At 42.4% G+C, this 16,936-nt stretch overlaps 2 protein-coding genes across 4 annotated transcripts in view; one reads left to right on the top strand and one right to left on the bottom strand.

The window, feature by feature from the left end:
* The window catches only part of esamb (endothelial cell adhesion molecule b), a 93,461-nt gene extending 90,732 nt beyond the window's left edge, over positions 1-2,729 (top strand). For all 3 annotated transcript variants that reach the window (XM_047392360.1, XM_047392361.1, XM_047392359.1), the window contains one exon: positions 2,018-2,729. In XM_047392360.1, coding sequence (XP_047248316.1) covers positions 2,018-2,486 — 469 coding nt within the window. In that variant the 3' untranslated portion in view covers positions 2,487-2,729. The remainder of the gene's footprint in view (positions 1-2,017) is intronic.
* A 742-nt stretch (positions 2,730-3,471) lies between these two features.
* acad8 (acyl-CoA dehydrogenase family, member 8) lies at positions 3,472-16,746 on the bottom strand. Its single transcript, XM_047392362.1, has 11 exons — positions 16,461-16,746; positions 15,914-16,014; positions 13,431-13,600; positions 13,141-13,250; positions 12,939-13,015; positions 11,620-11,757; positions 11,377-11,512; positions 10,124-10,221; positions 9,851-10,003; positions 5,410-5,512; positions 3,472-5,332 (listed from the first exon to the last, which is right to left on the bottom strand). Exons 1-11 carry the CDS (start codon positions 16,576-16,578, stop codon positions 5,277-5,279), a joined length of 1,260 nt encoding a protein of 419 aa, XP_047248318.1. The 5' UTR covers positions 16,579-16,746; the 3' UTR covers positions 3,472-5,276.
* Between the last annotated feature and the right edge of the window lie 190 nt (positions 16,747-16,936).

Genomic DNA, 16,936 nt, shown 5'->3' with positions numbered 1-16,936 from the left:
ACATGTGCCCACATAAACGTCTGTTCTCTATTCATTATGCGCAGTTGTCACAAACTATTTGCTTTTGGCTGTGACCATTGCACACTGGGGTACTGCATTTCCAACAGCAATTGGTGGCTTTGCGATCTTTGTTTCTTAGGCACATCTGGCAACCTCTTTCTCTTCTGTTGACCCTCTGTGCTTCTCTCCTGTTGCTGGTTTGCAGCTTTTGTCACTTCACACCTTCCCATTGCTTCAATAATGTAGGTTTGAAGGTTTGGGGTACCTTCCAGTCAACCTTTCATGTGAGGAGTTACAAGCTCCCTTGAGAGCTCTGTGAGGAAATGTTGCCATGCGTTGGTGATACCTGTGGAAAATTCAGGGTGCTGAGCCTTGAAAAATCAGTAGGCATTTAGATTGGCTATATCAATCATGTTGTACCACAGCTGCATGGGCCACCTCTGTGTCTGATGCTTGCAGGTGTAGTTCCCAACCATCTGGTCAACGGTATCTACACCTCGTTTGGTCTGGTTGTAGAAGGATTGCTTCTGGTTTTTTTCTTTTGGCTGTTTTCATCAACCGTCTTGCTGTGGTGCATTGTGCTGAGAAGCAGAACAGCCTTTAGCTTTTTAGCTTTTTTTTGACATAGCTGATCATGGTCATGCTGCCATTGAACCCAAATTCAGTGCTGTGGACATCCCTCGAGTTGGAAGCCTTCATCACTGGAGGGATGTCTGGCTTGTTCTGTCCCAGTAACTTCAGCAAGTTGTGGCTTGGTGTTTTAGTCTGGGTGGTAGGTAACTCTGTCCAGTAAGAACCCTTGCGGCTCATTCTGTTAGACACAATATCCATTTCCTCTTTGGAGGACTCCTCTGACTGATCTTGTTCGGCAGAGGCAGGTTGGTTCCCAGATGACCTGACATGTCCAGGTGGACAATAATCTGAATCTTCTACATCTGAGATGTCAGATCCCGAGTCAGTTTCACCGATGGGTTCTTCATCCCATCCGTTCAGGATCATATCTTGACCAAGGTCTTCGGGTAACCTAGCCGCCCTCCAAGTAGCCATGATAGTCTAGATGAGAAAACATAAAATGTTTGAATGACACAAAACTATCAATCAGTATGTAGCTACCTTTGTAAATGTCTGTGCATTTATATGTAAGTAAAAGCACAAATATGCATGTCTGTATGTGTACACACACACACACCAATCAATATTCAATAATCGTATAATAGGTTACCTAACAGGTTAGCTTTTATTACAAGGAATTATGAATATAGCGAGTCTCTACACAACAAATGCAGTAATATCAGCTGGGTTACTAAGATAGTGTAATGTTAGCTAGCCTACTAAGCCAGCTAACATTACACTAGTTTAACAGAGTACTAATATTAGTACTAACATTATTTCGTAGCTAGACAACTAGTGTCTACTTTGTTGACCGACATGATACTCTATCACAGAAAAGCAATGGAGTTGATAAAAGAAGATAATACTTACATGTATGCTGCTGTGTCAAACTGACCTCCTGGTGGTGAGACTGTAGGCATCAGATCTGTAAGAAGGACAGAAAATGTATCCTGACAGTCACAGTTGGTAAGAATCAAAGGTTCCCAAAGCAAACCCTTGAGATTCTGTAGGAAATGCTTGGGGTCATTTTTGACCCCGCTTATGAAAAACTGGGGGAGTGACACAAAAAGTGCAATTCCTTAAAAAGTATAAAAACATTAAAAAAATTCAAATGGCCTCAAGTCACAAACATGTTTTATGAGGAATACCTGGAATATGGAAATGTAAAAACTTTTAATTTCAGAGATTTTGAAGAATAACAACCCTCTGGGTCATTTTTGACCCCACTTATGCATCTAAGGGTTAAACTAAAAATCAATTTTTCTGAAAACAAATAATAAAAAAAGTTCATCGGTGAAATAGTAATTGTTCTGAATTAGATTGGTCTCAATTTTAAGGTTGAATTACTTTGAGAGTATTTCTCCACCATTTTTCTTTAACATTTTTCTGTCTTTCTTTACCAAAGGGAGGACGCTCAGGCACCAAAGCGAGTGTCTTGGGCAAAAAGCAACACCGGCTCAGACATCGTGTCAAAAAATGGCACCCTGTCCTCTATAGCCACCAGCCCTCGATCACAGGATCAGCCCAAATTCCCGTACCCATACTCCCCCATTTCAGCGTCAGACACAGGCTCGGTGATCCATGCCTACCAACTGCGACCCGGGACGGCCTGCAGCCTGCAGGGGCTTCCTGGATACAATATGGGAGGCACTCCTTTGCGCAAACACAAGCGGCCCCCCAGTGCAAACGGAGGCCCCCCGCAGATCCTCAGAAGCCCCGCTGTCAGCACCCCGCTAAAAAGGACTGAGGGGCCTCAGCCTCAGGTTCCCGCTCCAGTTACTGTGTCCCCACAGATCAGCTCCTCCACTCTGACGCGCACGGGGGCCATAGCCGTCATGGTGCCTGCTCAGAGCCAAGCGGGCTCCCTGGTGTAGCCGGCAGGAGCCTTTCTGTAGAAGATAGACGGAGAGGATGCCTTGAGGTTGAGAACATTTCCTCGTGAAGATCTGAGCAGTTGTCCAAGTGGAAAATATCTGACGGGGGACTTGTACTTCATTTGCAAAAACTCTTCCTTCAAGTTTTTGAAGAAACCAAACTCAGTGCAGCGTTCCTTGTTTCTCTTCAGCATTTGTTTTGTATGTAGCATTCACGCTCAATACAGAGAAATATATTTTTTATTTTTACACGCCTCAGAGCATTTCTTCATAATAGAATCCAACAGTTGAGATATCCAGGTAACAGTTTGTCTTGATATAGAAATAACATATTGAAAAGTCCCTTATCCTAAAGGGTTTTGCAGTTCATGGAAAATAAAAATGTTTTGGCTACATTTCTGTTTGTATAAAACCCAACATGATGGACATCATGTCCCGTTTTCAGCCTGTGTAGGGATTCGTCTTAGGTCACATTAATCAGGAATAGATCTGAGCAAAACATTTTCAGTTCTGGTGCAAATATTTTACTTTCCTCGACTCACAGTGTTCAATTAAAATGTGTTAAACTGTTGCAGAAATATCGGTATGAATCCATGGTGTGTACTGAGCGTTCATTTAAAGAGTACTTTGCCTGTATGGTAGCTTGAATGTAAACTAAATATTGAGTGTAACATTGATGGTTTAGAATTGTTAAGGTGCTTGATTTTCATCCATCACTGCAGACTTTCAGGCCATTTCGTGAGATTTAACGAGAAAACAGCTCAGCAGATTCAGTCCGTTCCTATGCTTGTTTTCATTGTAAACTCTGGAAATAATGTGGCTGTGGTTGATGCTGTTGAAGGGTTTAACGTGTTATTTTGAATGCAGTTCTCACTGCTCACATGTTTATTTTTTTAATAAAGTATCCTGCAGTGTTTGCCCACTAATGCAAAGATTATATTTGGGTATAAAAAAGGACAAATGTAAATTAGGCACAAGAAAATCATTTTTTGGAAAATTAAGATGTTTTATTTTGGAGTGCAAACACAACCCTCTGCTGACTGCGGATGAAAATACAGTAACAATACAGTTCCAATGATATATAGGATATGGAAGGTCATTTGGTAACAAGATACAGAGGGCGCATGAGAGAGGGGAAAACAAAATTATAATCGACACCAATGTTGGGCTTGACTCATTGAAAACTTACTCTAGCATTTTAGAGACGGGTCTAATTCTTTTAAAGTAATTTGTGACAGTGAATATTTATTGTTTCAGTAGACAGTGAACATAACTCATTCTAAAATGTATAAACCATTTTAGTAATGCTACCCTGAACTTTTATACCCCAGACCTTAATTACCCCGAACTTCAATCTACCTTGGACCGTTTATTGTTTTATGTTTTGCCAGCCCATCTTGCTTCTCAGTATTAGACAGCTTAATACAGTAAAAAATAAAAAAATTAGGCCATGATTTTTAGCAATCTATAGTGCTGTGAAAAACTATTCACCTTCTTATAGATTTCCAGTTTTGGCTTATTTATCACACTTAAGCATTTCATTTAGAACTAATTTTAATATCAGACAGAAAATTATTATGTGATAAGCAAAATGTCATCCAAACTGAAAGGTGAACCCTCCCAGGAGTGACCAGCCTAACAAAACCACTCCACCTACCACAGTTACTCGACTCATCCAAGTCATAAAGTTGGTTTTCATGATTTAACAATAAAATTCTGAGCAAAAACCGCATCCATGGGAGAGCTCCAAGTGACAACCATTGCAGACCAAAAAGATCAGAAAGGCATTTTCTAAAAACATCTTCATGACCCCAAGACTTTGTGGAAAGTACAGCATTCAATGAACTAACGGGACAGAAGACATTTCAGAAAAGAGCTTCATACCTACGGTCAAACATGGTGGTGGTAGTGTGATGGTCTGAAACCATGAATTCTCCTCTCTACCAGAAGGTCCTAAAGCAGAATGTCTGACCATCAGTTTGTCGCAGACAGACAAAACCAGAAGCCCATGAAGTAAAACCCATTGCAGTTAAAGTTGACAAAGCATGAACTGCAGATTAGTTTAAACTGGAGTGACTGAAACAAATTAGTGAGAATTTTAAACATGCTTAACACACGGAAGGTTAAGGGTAATGTTAACCTCCCTACCAGAGGCATTTTCTGAGTTAAATATCTATCAGGTTACCTACTGCAATTGTATTTGGATACAATACAATTTTAAAACATACTAAGAGTCATAGACAGGGTCTTTGTATACATTGGCGATATTATAGTAAGTTTATCCTTTGGGTACAGGACAAAAATACAAGAACTTATATTAAGGAGTGTTTTAGAAATGGCCTTAAGGTGGTGCTGCTTAAACAATCATAGTTTCATCCTTTTAGAAACATCTGCGTTTTACTTTGCAGAATCTGTGAGCAGGGGAAGAGTTATTTATATTTTAAACTCAGTGGCCAAAATACAGTAACTAAAACTATCATTGTAGTTTCAATGAGCTATGACCTTAGATTCTATGCATAAAAATCTGTCCAGGTATCGATAAGATGCTGCACTTTGCACTAGTGGTAGAAGCAGGTGGATTAATCTTCATTCCCACCCTAAGAGTTACAAAAGCAACAGACGATCTGTTGCTTTACTACAGAAATACCTGGTTTGCAACAGTCTTTCTGATGATTTCTATCAAAACTGGAAGAAGTATGATGCAGAGAGCAATTCAGGAACAGCTACACAGTAACAATCAATCAAGACCACAACTACGTGGTCCACCGAACATCCAGGGGAAAAGATTCATCATGACTCTGTTAGGAGATTTCGAGAAATAATCATCCTCATCACCTCGTTGGTTCCTGTGGGAGATTATAAAAGATGTGAGCTCACAGGTCAAACAGAGATCTGCTGCAGAGAAAGGAGAATAGAATCGTACCCTCAAGAATCTGATGGACTCTGATGTCTCGCACAAACTGCTGCACTGCGTAATCCTTCAGGTAGCCGTAGCCACCGTGCATCTGAAGAGCCTGGTTGCAGATCTGCAGAATAAGAAGATATAGTTACTGAGAACAGGTTATATAAAACCCACATTTTTACTTTAATCTGTTTGCTTGGGAGAAAAAAAATCTAGGTTTTCAAACATTAGATTTCTAAACAGCCTCGGCGGCAGAGTTTTTTTTTTTTTTTTAAATAGACCCATTAAATAATCCTGTATTTGAATGATGACCAATCAATGATATTTCATCCATCTGTGAAGTTTTGGAGTAAGAGGTTTAAAACACCAGGAAAGGCTACGTTTTATCTGGATTCTGGATCCACTTCAAATATTAAATTTGCATTTTTGTCTGATAAAAATGCAAATAAAAGCTGTTTAACTCAACTAAGAGGAGTTTTTGTTTGTCTGGGAGTTTGAAGAGGTCAAACTGACCCAGATGCAGAAAGGTTTCTAAAAGTAATGAAAACAAGTAGGTTAGCAGTCTGCAAAAATTAAGCATTCACATTTTCTAAATTGTAGTAAATTTATAGTATTATTTACAGTGTAAAAGTATTCATACCCCTTAAAATTAAGATTCTGTCACTTTACAACTACAAACTTTTTACTGAATTTTTTTAATGGAAGGGCTGTATGGTGGTGCAGTTGGTAGCACTGTTGCCTTGCAGCAAGAAGGTCCTGGGTTTGATTCCCGCCCAGGGGTCTTTATGCATAGAGTTTGCATGTTCTCCCTGTGCATGCGTGGGTTCTCACCGGGTACTCCGGCTTCCTCCCACAGTCCAAAGACATGCCTGTTAGGTTAATTGGTCTCTCTAAATTGACCTTAGGTGTATGAATGAGTGTGTGCGTGGTTGTTTGTGTGTTGCTCTGCGATAGACTGGCGAACTGTCCAGGGTGTACCCTGCCTCCCGCCCATAGACTGCTGGAGATAGGCACCAGCTTCCCACGACCCACTATGGAATAAGCGGTAGAAAATGACTGACTGACTGACTGAGTTTTTAAATGGAAGAAAAAACAGAAAACTGGTACGTGGTCTTATATATTAATTTTACAAAGAAAAGTGTGTGATGCATTTGTATTCAGCCCCCTTTTCTCTAACAACCCTAAATAAAATCCATAAAACCGATGCCTTCAAAAGTCAGCTAATTTGTAAATAGTCGACCTGTGTGTAATTTGATCTCAGTATAAATACATATGTTCTGTGACCTCATCACCCTAAACACATCATCGCCACAATAAAACATGGTGGTGGCAGCTTCATGCTATGGGGGATTTTGTCTTTAGCAGGGACAGGGAAGCAGGTCAGATTTGATGGTAGATGGATAGAGGTGAATGCAGGGCATTACTGGAAGAAAACCGGTCAGAGGCTGGGACAGACGTTCATCTTCCAGCAGAAAAATAAGCTTTAACATGTAGCCAGGCGTACCATGCAGTGGTTTAGATCAAAACCTATTCATGTGTTTAAATGGCCCAGTCAAAGTTCAGAACTAAATCCAATTAAGAATCCATTTCAAGAGTTGAAAAACCGACATTCACAGACGCTGTCAGACTGAGTTTAAGCTATTTTGCAAAGAAGAAAGAAGCTGGAAGCAACATATGACAAAAGACCTGCAGCTGTAATTTCCACAAAAGGTGGTTCAACAAACTATTGGCTCATTAGGTCTGAATACAAAGTTTCTCACAGAACAGCTTAATTTAGTCTGAGACTACAAAACACACCGGTGAGCCATTTTACTTATTAGAAGCACTGGTTATACTGGATTTTATGTAGGGGAATAAAAAGAAATGTATCCAGTGACACCTGGAGAGGCGTGATCGGAGGAATGGCCTCCCTGATCTGAATCCAAGCGGTGTTTTGTTATTGGACTTCTGTGCTAGTCACGGATTGTCCATAATGAACACCATGTTCAAACATAAGGGTGTCCATCAGTGCACTTGGCACCAGGACACCCTAGGCAGGAAGTCGATGATCGACTTTGTTGTCGTATCATCAGACCTTCGGCTGCATGTTTTGGACACTCGGGTGAAGAGAGGGGCTGAGCTGTCCACTGATCACCACCTGGTGGTGAGTTGGATCCGCTGGAGGAGGAGAAAGCCGGAAAGACTTGGCAGGCCCAAGCGCATAGTGAGGGTCTGCTGGGAACGTCTGGCGGAGCCCTCGGCCAGGGATGTTTTCAACTCCCACCTCTGGGAGAGCTTTGACCAGATCCCGGGGGATGTTGCAGACATAGAGTCCGAGTGGACCATGTTCTCCGCATCTATTGTCGATGCTGCTGTCTGTAGCTGCGGCCATAAGGTCTGCGGTGCCTGTCGCGGCGGCAATCCCAGAACCCGGTGGTGGACACCGGCAGTAAGGGATGCTGTCAAGCTGAAGAAGGAGTCCTATTGGCTGTAGTTGGCTTGTGGGACTCCTGAGGCGGCTGACAGGTACTGTGAGGCCAAGCGTGCTGCGGCCCGGGCTGTGGCAGAGACAAAAACTCGGACCTGGGAGGAGTTCGGTGAGGCCATGGAGAAGGACTACCGGTTGGACTCGAAGCGATTCTGGCAAATCGTCCGCCGCCTCAGGAGGGGGAAGCAGTGCTTCGCCAACACTGTTTATAGTGGGGGTGGGAGGCTGCTGACCTCGACTGAGGACATTATCGGCCGGTGGAAGGAGTACTTCGAGGATCTCCTCAATCCTGCCATCACGCATTCCCTGGTGGAAACAGAGGCTGGGGACTTGGGGTTGGACTCTTTCATCACCCAGGCTGATAAAAAGCTCCGCGGTGGTAAGGCTTCGGGGGTGGATGAGATCCGCCCTGAGTACCTCAAGTCTTTGGATGTTGTAGGGCTGTCATGGTTGACACGCCTCTTCAACATTGCGTGGTGGTCGGGGACAGTGCCTCTGGACTGGCACAGTGGGGTGGTGGTCCCCCTTCTTATGAAGGGGGACCGGAGGGTGTGTTCCAACTACAGGGGGATCACACTCCTCAGCCTCCCTGGTAAGGCCTACGCCAGGGTATTGGAGAGGAGAGTCCGGCCGATAGTCGAACCTCGGCTTCAGGAGGAGCAGTGTGGTTTTCGTCCCAGCCGTGGAACAATGGAGCAGCTCTATACCCTCTACAGGGTGCTCGAGGGTTCATGGGAGTTTGCCCAACCGGTCCACATGTGTTTTGTGGACCTGGAGAAAGCATTCGACTGTGTCCCTCGTGATACCCTGTGGGGGGTGCTCCAGGAGTATGAAATCGGGGGCCCTTTATTAGAGGCCATCTGCTCTCTGTACAAGCGGAACAGGAGTTTGGTTCGCATTGCCGGCACTAAGTCGGACCTGTTCCCAGTGCATGTTGGACTCCGGCAGGGCTGCCCTTTGTCACCGGTCCTGTTCATAACTTTTATGGACAGGATTTCTAGGCGCAGCCAAGGGCCGGAGGGGGTCGGGTTTGGGGACCAGAGGATTTTGTCTCTTCTTTTTGCGGATGACTTGGTCCTGCTGGCCCCCTCTAGCCAAGACCTACAGCATGCGCTGGGGCGGTTCTCAGCTGAGTGTGACGCGGCTGGGATGAAGATCAGCTCCTCCAAATCCGAGGCCATGGTTCTCGACCGGAAAAGGGTGGCTTGTCCTCTTCAGGTTGGAGGGAAGTTCCTGCCTCAAGTGGAGGAGTTTAAGTATCTCGGGGTCTTGTTCACGAGTGAGGGAAGAATGGAGCGGGAGATCGACAGACGGATCGGTGCGGCTGCCGCAGTAATGGGGGCACTGTGCCGGTCCGTTGTGGTGAAGAGAGAGCTGAGCCGAAAAGCGAAAACCGGTCGGTCTATGTTCCTACCCTCACCTATGGCCCTGAACTTTGGGTCATGACCCAAAGAACGAGATCCTGGATACAAGCGGCTAAAATGTGCTTCCTCCGTAGGGTGGCCGGGCACTCCCTTAGAGATAGGGTGAGGAGCTCGGAGTAGAGCCGCTGCTCCTCCACATCGAGAGGAGCCAGTTGAGGTGACTGGGGCGTCTATACCGGATGCCTCCTGGACGCCTTCCTTGAGAGGTGTTCCAGGCATATCCCACCAGGAGGAGGCCCAGGGGACGACCCAGGACACGCTGGAGGGACTATGTCTCTCGGTTGGCCTGGGAACGCCTTGTGCTCCCCCCGGAGGAGCTGGTATCTGGGGAGAGGGACGTCTGGGTGTCTCTGCTGAGTCTGCTGCCCCCGCGACCCGGTCCCGGATAAGCGGAAGACGACGAGTACGAGTATTTTACAGTGTAAATGCGTGGAACGTTTTGTTGCATGCCTACATGCATCTTTTCCATCCCACTTATACACTACTTTGTGTTGGTCAGATTTACATTAGATTTTGTTGTTGTAACATGATAAAATGTGCACAAAATAAGACGCTGTACAGTATGACTCACATTAAAGCACTCGTCTGTTACAAAAAGCTTGGCCATGGAGCAGAGGGAAACAGCATCAGCTCGGTTCTCCTGTAACGCTGTGGCAGCCTCACGCACCAGAAGACGAGATGCAACCAACTTGGTGGCCATCTCTGCCAGTTTGAACTGCAGAAACTTCACACATGATGCAATAACAGACAGGAAAAACTAAGTTAAATGTTCAACCATGGCAAGCATAATCATCAGATACTTATGTTGGGTTCGTGTGTGAGTGCAAACACTAAAGCTGCTTACTTGGTTATTGGCGAGTGTCTCTCCAAATTGCTTGCGCACCAGCAGGTGATCCCTCGCCAGCAGCACAGAGGCATGTGCTGCCCCCAGAGAACAAGAAGCTGACGACAGAGCACACAAAGAGTAAAAAAAAGAATAATCTGTGAAATGATTCTTAAGCTTGTACCAAAGAATAAGAACCCAAATAACCAAAGATCCATTCCACTAATCCTGATGTTTTTTTTTTTTAAATCTACAAAAACAAAAAAGTGCAAATCCAGAGAAAAGAAGCAGTTAGTCATGCTTTTCACACCTCAGGACTCCGCTACAATATGCACAAAAACCTGTCTCCATTAGGCTCATTCCAAGCTGATGAGCTGACAGCTTATCAATAAAATCTTCAGAGTTTGGGTGGATATGAAAAACTAAAATGTGAGACATTTGAAGCCTTTTTTTATTTAAATACTTTACGGTCTACAATTCACACATTTGAATCGTCTCAGTGGAAATTGGTTTTTAATCTAAATTAAAAATAAAGAAAAAAACCATGAATGCACCATGTGATACGCGGGGGATTGACTATGTGCACTAAAAATAAATAAATGTAATAAAAGAAGTTAGATGTTTCAGTGTGAGATTATGCTTCAATAATCTCACACTTTTACCAATCTTTACGAGAGATGCTGATAAATGTGCTCGTTGTTCTATGTATCCAATAAAGTGACACCTTTTACTGCCTCCTGCTCGTTGTCATCTGGCTCCATCTAGTTTATGCTGCTCAACAAAAAACCCTTTTACAAATTTGGTAACTGGAACAAAACAACAAAAACAAGAACATTAAGGCCAAAATAATTAATTATTAGCAAAATTATAAAGTAATCTATACTAAAATTACAGATAAATTCTAATAATTAGTAAATGAACGAAGATAAGCAGGTCCAGCCACTGTGTTGAAGAACAGAAGAACCTACGAAGATGAGATGCATTCAGCTGCTCAACAATATGATGCCTCCTTGATTTTGAAATTCTTAGTTCATATTTCTATGTGCAGAATCTTGTTTTACTTTGTTTAAACAGATATCTGTATATTATACATTCTGGTACTAATCCCTCTGATACTTTGTGTTTTTCTTCTGTTGTCTGCATGTTTTACACAGGGTTATATTGATCTGTAAATTACTGCATTTTGCACAGTATTCCACCACTTTTGAAGCAGGGCTGTATACAAGAATATCCTAAACTTGGTGTGGTTTCTCTGACTTTTATTTCCTCCTCACCAATATTAATTCTGCCTCCATTCAGGCCCTTCATGGCGATGTTGAATCCCTGTCCTTCATTGCCGAGCCGACAGGTCACTGGGACGGCGCAGTCCTCAAAAATCACAGCTCTGGTAGGCTGCGAGTTCCAGCCCACCTGGAGAAGAGCGGAAACAAACCAGCTGGAGCAAATCTGCCATCTAGTGGCTAACTGGGCCACTACTACATACACAACAATCAACTGTCAGCAACAGTAAACTGAACCTTCTTCTCCTTCTTGCCAAAACTGAGGCCTGGTGTTCCCTTCTCAACCACCAAACATGAGATTCCTTTAGGTCCTTTACTTCCTGTTCTGCACATCACAACATACACGTGGGTGTCTCCTCCCCCACTGATAAATGCCTGGAAGAAAAAATAAAAAGTCAGGAAGAAAATATGCCTCAATACTGTTACAACACAAAACTTTGTGAAACTACATACATCACCTTTCAAACTCATTCAAATTGTATCACATTACAACTACAACTTCAATGCATTTTACTGGATTCTTTGTATTAAACCAACAGAAAGCAGCAAATAATTATGAAGCTTAAAGAGGATACACGGCCCTATATGGATAACAAAATACTCCCTAAAATGATACGGACAGGGTCTTTCTTTTAATTTTTGTACAAATAAAACAAAAAAATTGGCATGCAACTGCATTCACTCCATAAATAAAATCCAGTGCAAACAACTCCTTTCAAAAGACACCCGAGTAGTAAATGGAGTCAACCTGTGTTTAACTTAACCTCAACATAAACACAGCTGTTCTGTGAAGGCCTCAGAGGTTTGTTTGCAAGGAAGCAAGTGTTGAAAGCAGGGATGCACGATATCTTGGCATCAATGTCAATATTAGCCGATGTTAGCCCTTTTTTAACATATTGGTATCTGTTCCAGAAGTAAAACTGGAGTATTAATAACCAATGTTTATTTCAATCTTATTGCCCTTTGTCTATATGTTTCGGAAGGGGACGTGAGGAGTAGGGGGTTGGCCAACTGGTATTTCTTTGGGTATGTGACTGATAGTGAGGCAATGTAGGACTGTGGGGTGTTTAACTGAAGCAAAGGAGCAATGTCAGCGGTGTGTTCATTTTTATGGTGTAGAAAGGGTCAGGAAATATATATATAATATAGGTAAATATCAGCCATAACAGCAATATTAATATCGGATTTCGAAATCGGCCCAATTTTTCATATTGGTACATCCCTAGTTGAAAGAAAGATGTGAGAAATCTCCTCTGTAGACACAGCAAACATGTGGAAGAAGGTACGGAATTAAATCTTTTGACCAATGTGCAAACTGCTTTGTGTGGCAGAAAACTATCGCTATCATCCTGAACCTTCCCCACAGCGAAACACAGAGGCAGCAGCATCATGCTGTGGGGATGTCTTTCTTCAGCAGGGACAGAAAAACTGATGAAGCTAAATGGAGGGCTTTTGTGAATGAAAACCTGTTGCTGCAAGACATGAGATTCTGGCAAAAGCTACAATGGTTGATTTAGATCAAAATGAGCCACTAAGTGAGAGTTGATATAAATTACCTTAGAGCCATTTAAGATATAATGGTCCCCTTTCCGCTGAGCAGACGTGAGGAGTGAAGCAGCATCACTGCCACTACCTGAAATAAAACATCTCCTGAATGTCCAACACAGCAGAATATTACAGAGATGTTTACTAACTTTATCTGAACATTTTTTCTAATGTTTCTTTTTTTTTTTATTGACCTTGTGCATGGAGACTGACCTGGTTCAGTCAGACAATAAGATGCAAACTTTTCCATGGAGCAGAGGTCAGGACAAAACCTCTTCCTCTGCTCATCATTCCCAAAGGTGTCAATCATCCAGGCACACATGCTGCAAACAAACGTGTGTGCAGGAGATAAGCAGATTCATCTATATTCATCTATAACAATTGAATTAAGCTGAGCTTTAAGTGAATGTTTTTAGAAATTTATTCCATAGAACATATAACTAATTCCAAAACAACAATGTAAGATTTATTTTTTTTGGCTGTAATATAGAAGTGAGCCATACTTGTGGATGCTAATGTAAGCTGTGGTGCTCACACATCCCGTGGACAGAGCCTCGAAAATGATTGACGTGTCCAGACGAGAGAGGCCTGACCCTCCGACCTCTGGCCGAACGTAGATCCCACCGAATCCTAACTGGGCTGCTTTCCGCATCGTCTCCACTGGGAAGATTTCCTGTGTGCAAAATAGGAAAAAAGTAAAGACTGCAGTTACTGCAGAGGAAACACTATTTCATAAGGCAGAGGATAAAATTTTATATTATACAGGTTCTACTCAAAATATTAGCATATTGTGATAAAGTTCATTATTTTCCATAATGTCATGATGAAAATTTAACATTCATATATTTTAGATTCATTGCACACTAACTGAAATATTTCAGGTCTTTTATTGTCTTAATACGGATGATTTTGGCATACAGCTCATGAAAACCCAAAATTCCTATCTCACAAAATTAGCATATTTCATCCGACCAATAAAAGAAAAGTGTTTTTAATACAAAAAACATCAACCTTCAAATAATCATGTACAGTTATGCACTCAATACTTGGTCGGGAATCCTTTGGCAGAAATGACTGCTTCAATGCGGCGTGGCATGGAGGCAATCAGCCTGTGGCACTGCTGAGGTCTTATGGAGGCCCAGGATGCTTCGATAGTGGCCTTTAGCTCATCCAGAGTGTTGGGTCTTGAGTCTCTCAACGTTCTCTTCACAATATCCCACAGATTCTCTATGGGGTTCAGGTCAGGAGAGTTGGCAGGCCAATTGAGCACAGTGATACCATGGTCAGTAAACCATTTACCAGTGGTTTTGGCACTGTGAGCAGGTGCCAGGTCGTGCTGAAAAATGAAATCTTCATCTCCATAAAGCTTTTCAGCAGATGGAGGCATGAAGTGCTCCAAAATCTCCTGATAGCTAGCTGCATTGACCCTGCCCTTGATAAAACACAGTGGACCAACACCAGCAGCTGACACGGCACCCCAGACCATCACTGACTGTGGGTACTTGACACTGGACTTCTGGCATTTTGGCATTTCCTTCTCCCCAGTCTTCCTCCAGACTCTGGCACCTTGATTTCCGAATGACATGCAGAATTTGCTTTCATCCGAAAAAAGTACTTTGGACCACTGAGCAACAGTCCAGTGCTGCTTCTCTGTAGCCCAGGTCAGGCGCTTCTGCCGCTGTTTCTGGTTCAAAAGTGGCTTGACCTGGGGAATGCGGCACCTGTAGCCCATTTCCTGCACACGCCTGTGCACGGTGGCTCTGGATGTTTCTACTCCAGATTCAGTCCACTGCTTCCGCAGGTCCCCCAAGGTCTGGAATCGGCCCTTCTCCACAATCTTCCTCAGGGTCCGGTCACCTCTTCTCGTTCTGTAGCGTTTTCTGCCACACGTTTTCCTTCCCACAGACTTCCCACTGAGGTGGCTTGATACAGCACTCTGGGAACAGCCTATTCGTTCAGAAATGTCTTTCTGTGTCTTACCCTCTTGCTTGAGGGTGTCAATAGTGGCCTTCTGGACAGCAGTCAGGTCGGCAGTCTTACCCATGATTGGGGTTTTGAGTGATGAACCAGGCTGGGAGTTTTAAAGGCCTCAGGAATCTTTTGTAGGTGTTTAGAGTTAACTCGTTGATTCAGATGATTAGGTTCATAGCTCGTTTAGAGACCCTTTTAATGATATGCTAATTTTGTGAGATAGGAATTTTGGGTTTTCATGAGCTGTATGCCAAAATCATCCGTATTAAGACAATAAAAGACCTGAAATATTTCAGTTAGTGTGCAATGAATCTAAAATATATGAATGTTAAATTTTCATCATGACATTATGGAAAATAATGAACTTTATCACAATATGCTAATATTTTGAGAAGGACCTGTATATATTAATTTTATAATTTTATATTATATATATATGAAAACAGATCCAGGAAAGCAACATTTACCATTTCCTGGTAACAAAAACAACCACATTTAAAATAATAATTATCATAAAGTATGTCCTCTCAGGTTTATAGAGGAAGGTTTCTGGATGAAAATATGCCATGATGGAAATATAAAGAATTAGATGACACATTAACTTTTTAAAGAACTAAATTGATATTGCTACAGAATATCTTTATAACAGTGATAATAATTTAAAACAATTACAGTTGCTGTCAGCACTCATTAGAATTAAATTTATATGTTTCCTCGGCTTTTAATTCATTTTTTGAACCGCTTGTTTGTGATAGTGGCATGATTAGGCAACATATAACTTCAATAATACTAATAATTAATAAGGTTTATTAGCTTACTAATTTAAATACACCATATCGTATGTAAATTTAACTTTTAATGTTGAATGTAAGTAGAAAACATGTGGTAGAGACAAGCCCTCTCATATATATTACAAATGCATAGACCACACATAACAGATTTTATCAGAGAGAAAATAAAAGTATTTTACAGGGTGTGAACTACCTGATGCAGCGTGGAAAACACTGCAACATACCTTCTGGTCCCACTCGGCCATGTGTGGAGTCATTTCATTGGCTGCGAAGTCAAAGGCCACTTTCTGAAACTCTTTCTGCTCGTCTGTGAGTCCATACGAAGCTGTCCACAGAGACACACAGAGGACATCCAGGAGGCAGAAAAACACTTAGCTGAAATTTTGTTTTTTAAACATTTTTCATAAGATAACATTGTTGTCGAAAATGAACCTAGATTCATTAAGTGTGTTCCCTTTAACTGCACTGTTGTAGTGTTCTATAGCAACCACAACTGTTAAGACATTGTTAGTTATGCTCAGTGTGTTTTAAATCTGATGATTTAAAGTCTGGAACATGAGAGGAGGAGCGGCTTTAATGAGGGGCGTGTAGCCGCCTCTGTTTCGCCACTGGAGGCCCACAGAGACAAAGCTAACCAATGACAACCACTTGTCTTGGTTTAGTAGTGGGGGAAAGTGCTAGCCTGTTAGCTAGCAAAGTTACCGATGCAGTTCAGAATCTGCTGCTAGAATATAAAGAAAACCCTCACAGCTGTCATTATCTCAGACTTACGGTCAATACACGAAGATATTCCTCGTTTCTGAGAGTTTCTGTAAAACACCAAACGGTGGTTCCGACAGAGGTTGCAGCCAAGCCGGGATATTCTTGATAAAGGTCCGAGGACGGCCATGTTTACATCCACAGTTACAACACTGGGTGCGCTCGTTAACAGTCAGCCGGGGCTATCCTGGACTCAGTGTGGGAGGAGTTTTCTTCTGAAACGGAGCGAAGCGTTTCTGTCGGTGGAACTCAGGGGAGGTTAGAGTAAACCCGTCAGAGCTACCTGTTTTTTGTTGTTCTTTTCTTTACGTCATCAGAATCATCTTTATTGCCAAGTTCATACATACAAACAAGGAATTTGACTCCGGAAAACTTTGCTCTTTGGTTTTATTTTTGCATTACAGAATATACATATTTACAATGTACAATATACACATATATAATAAAAAGGTGCATTTGCAACATCTGTATGCTGTTGTTTTGTACTC

The sequence above is a fragment of the Girardinichthys multiradiatus genome, chromosome 18 (genome assembly GCF_021462225.1).
Source record: "Girardinichthys multiradiatus isolate DD_20200921_A chromosome 18, DD_fGirMul_XY1, whole genome shotgun sequence".
Taxonomy (NCBI): domain Eukaryota; kingdom Metazoa; phylum Chordata; class Actinopteri; order Cyprinodontiformes; family Goodeidae; genus Girardinichthys; species Girardinichthys multiradiatus.
The sequence above is the reverse complement of the archived record's forward strand: the minus strand, read 5'-3'. Positions and strand labels throughout refer to the sequence as shown.

What these genes read in the sequence shown, in the direction of transcription:
- acad8 (XM_047392362.1), bottom strand. Translation starts at nt 16,578, where the DNA reads ATGGCCGTCCTCGGACCTTTATCAAGAATATCCCGGCTTGGCTGCAAC. An exon ending in ATATCTTAAATGGCTCTAAG is followed by an intron (nt 11,758 to 12,938) that starts GTAATTTATATC and finishes TTTTTCTTCCAG; the next exon opens with GCATTTATCAGTGGGGGAGG. An exon ending in TGGAGGCAGAATTAATATTG is followed by an intron (nt 10,222 to 11,376) that starts GTGAGGAGGAAA and finishes CTCTGTCGTCAG; the next exon opens with CTTCTTGTTCTCTGGGGGCA.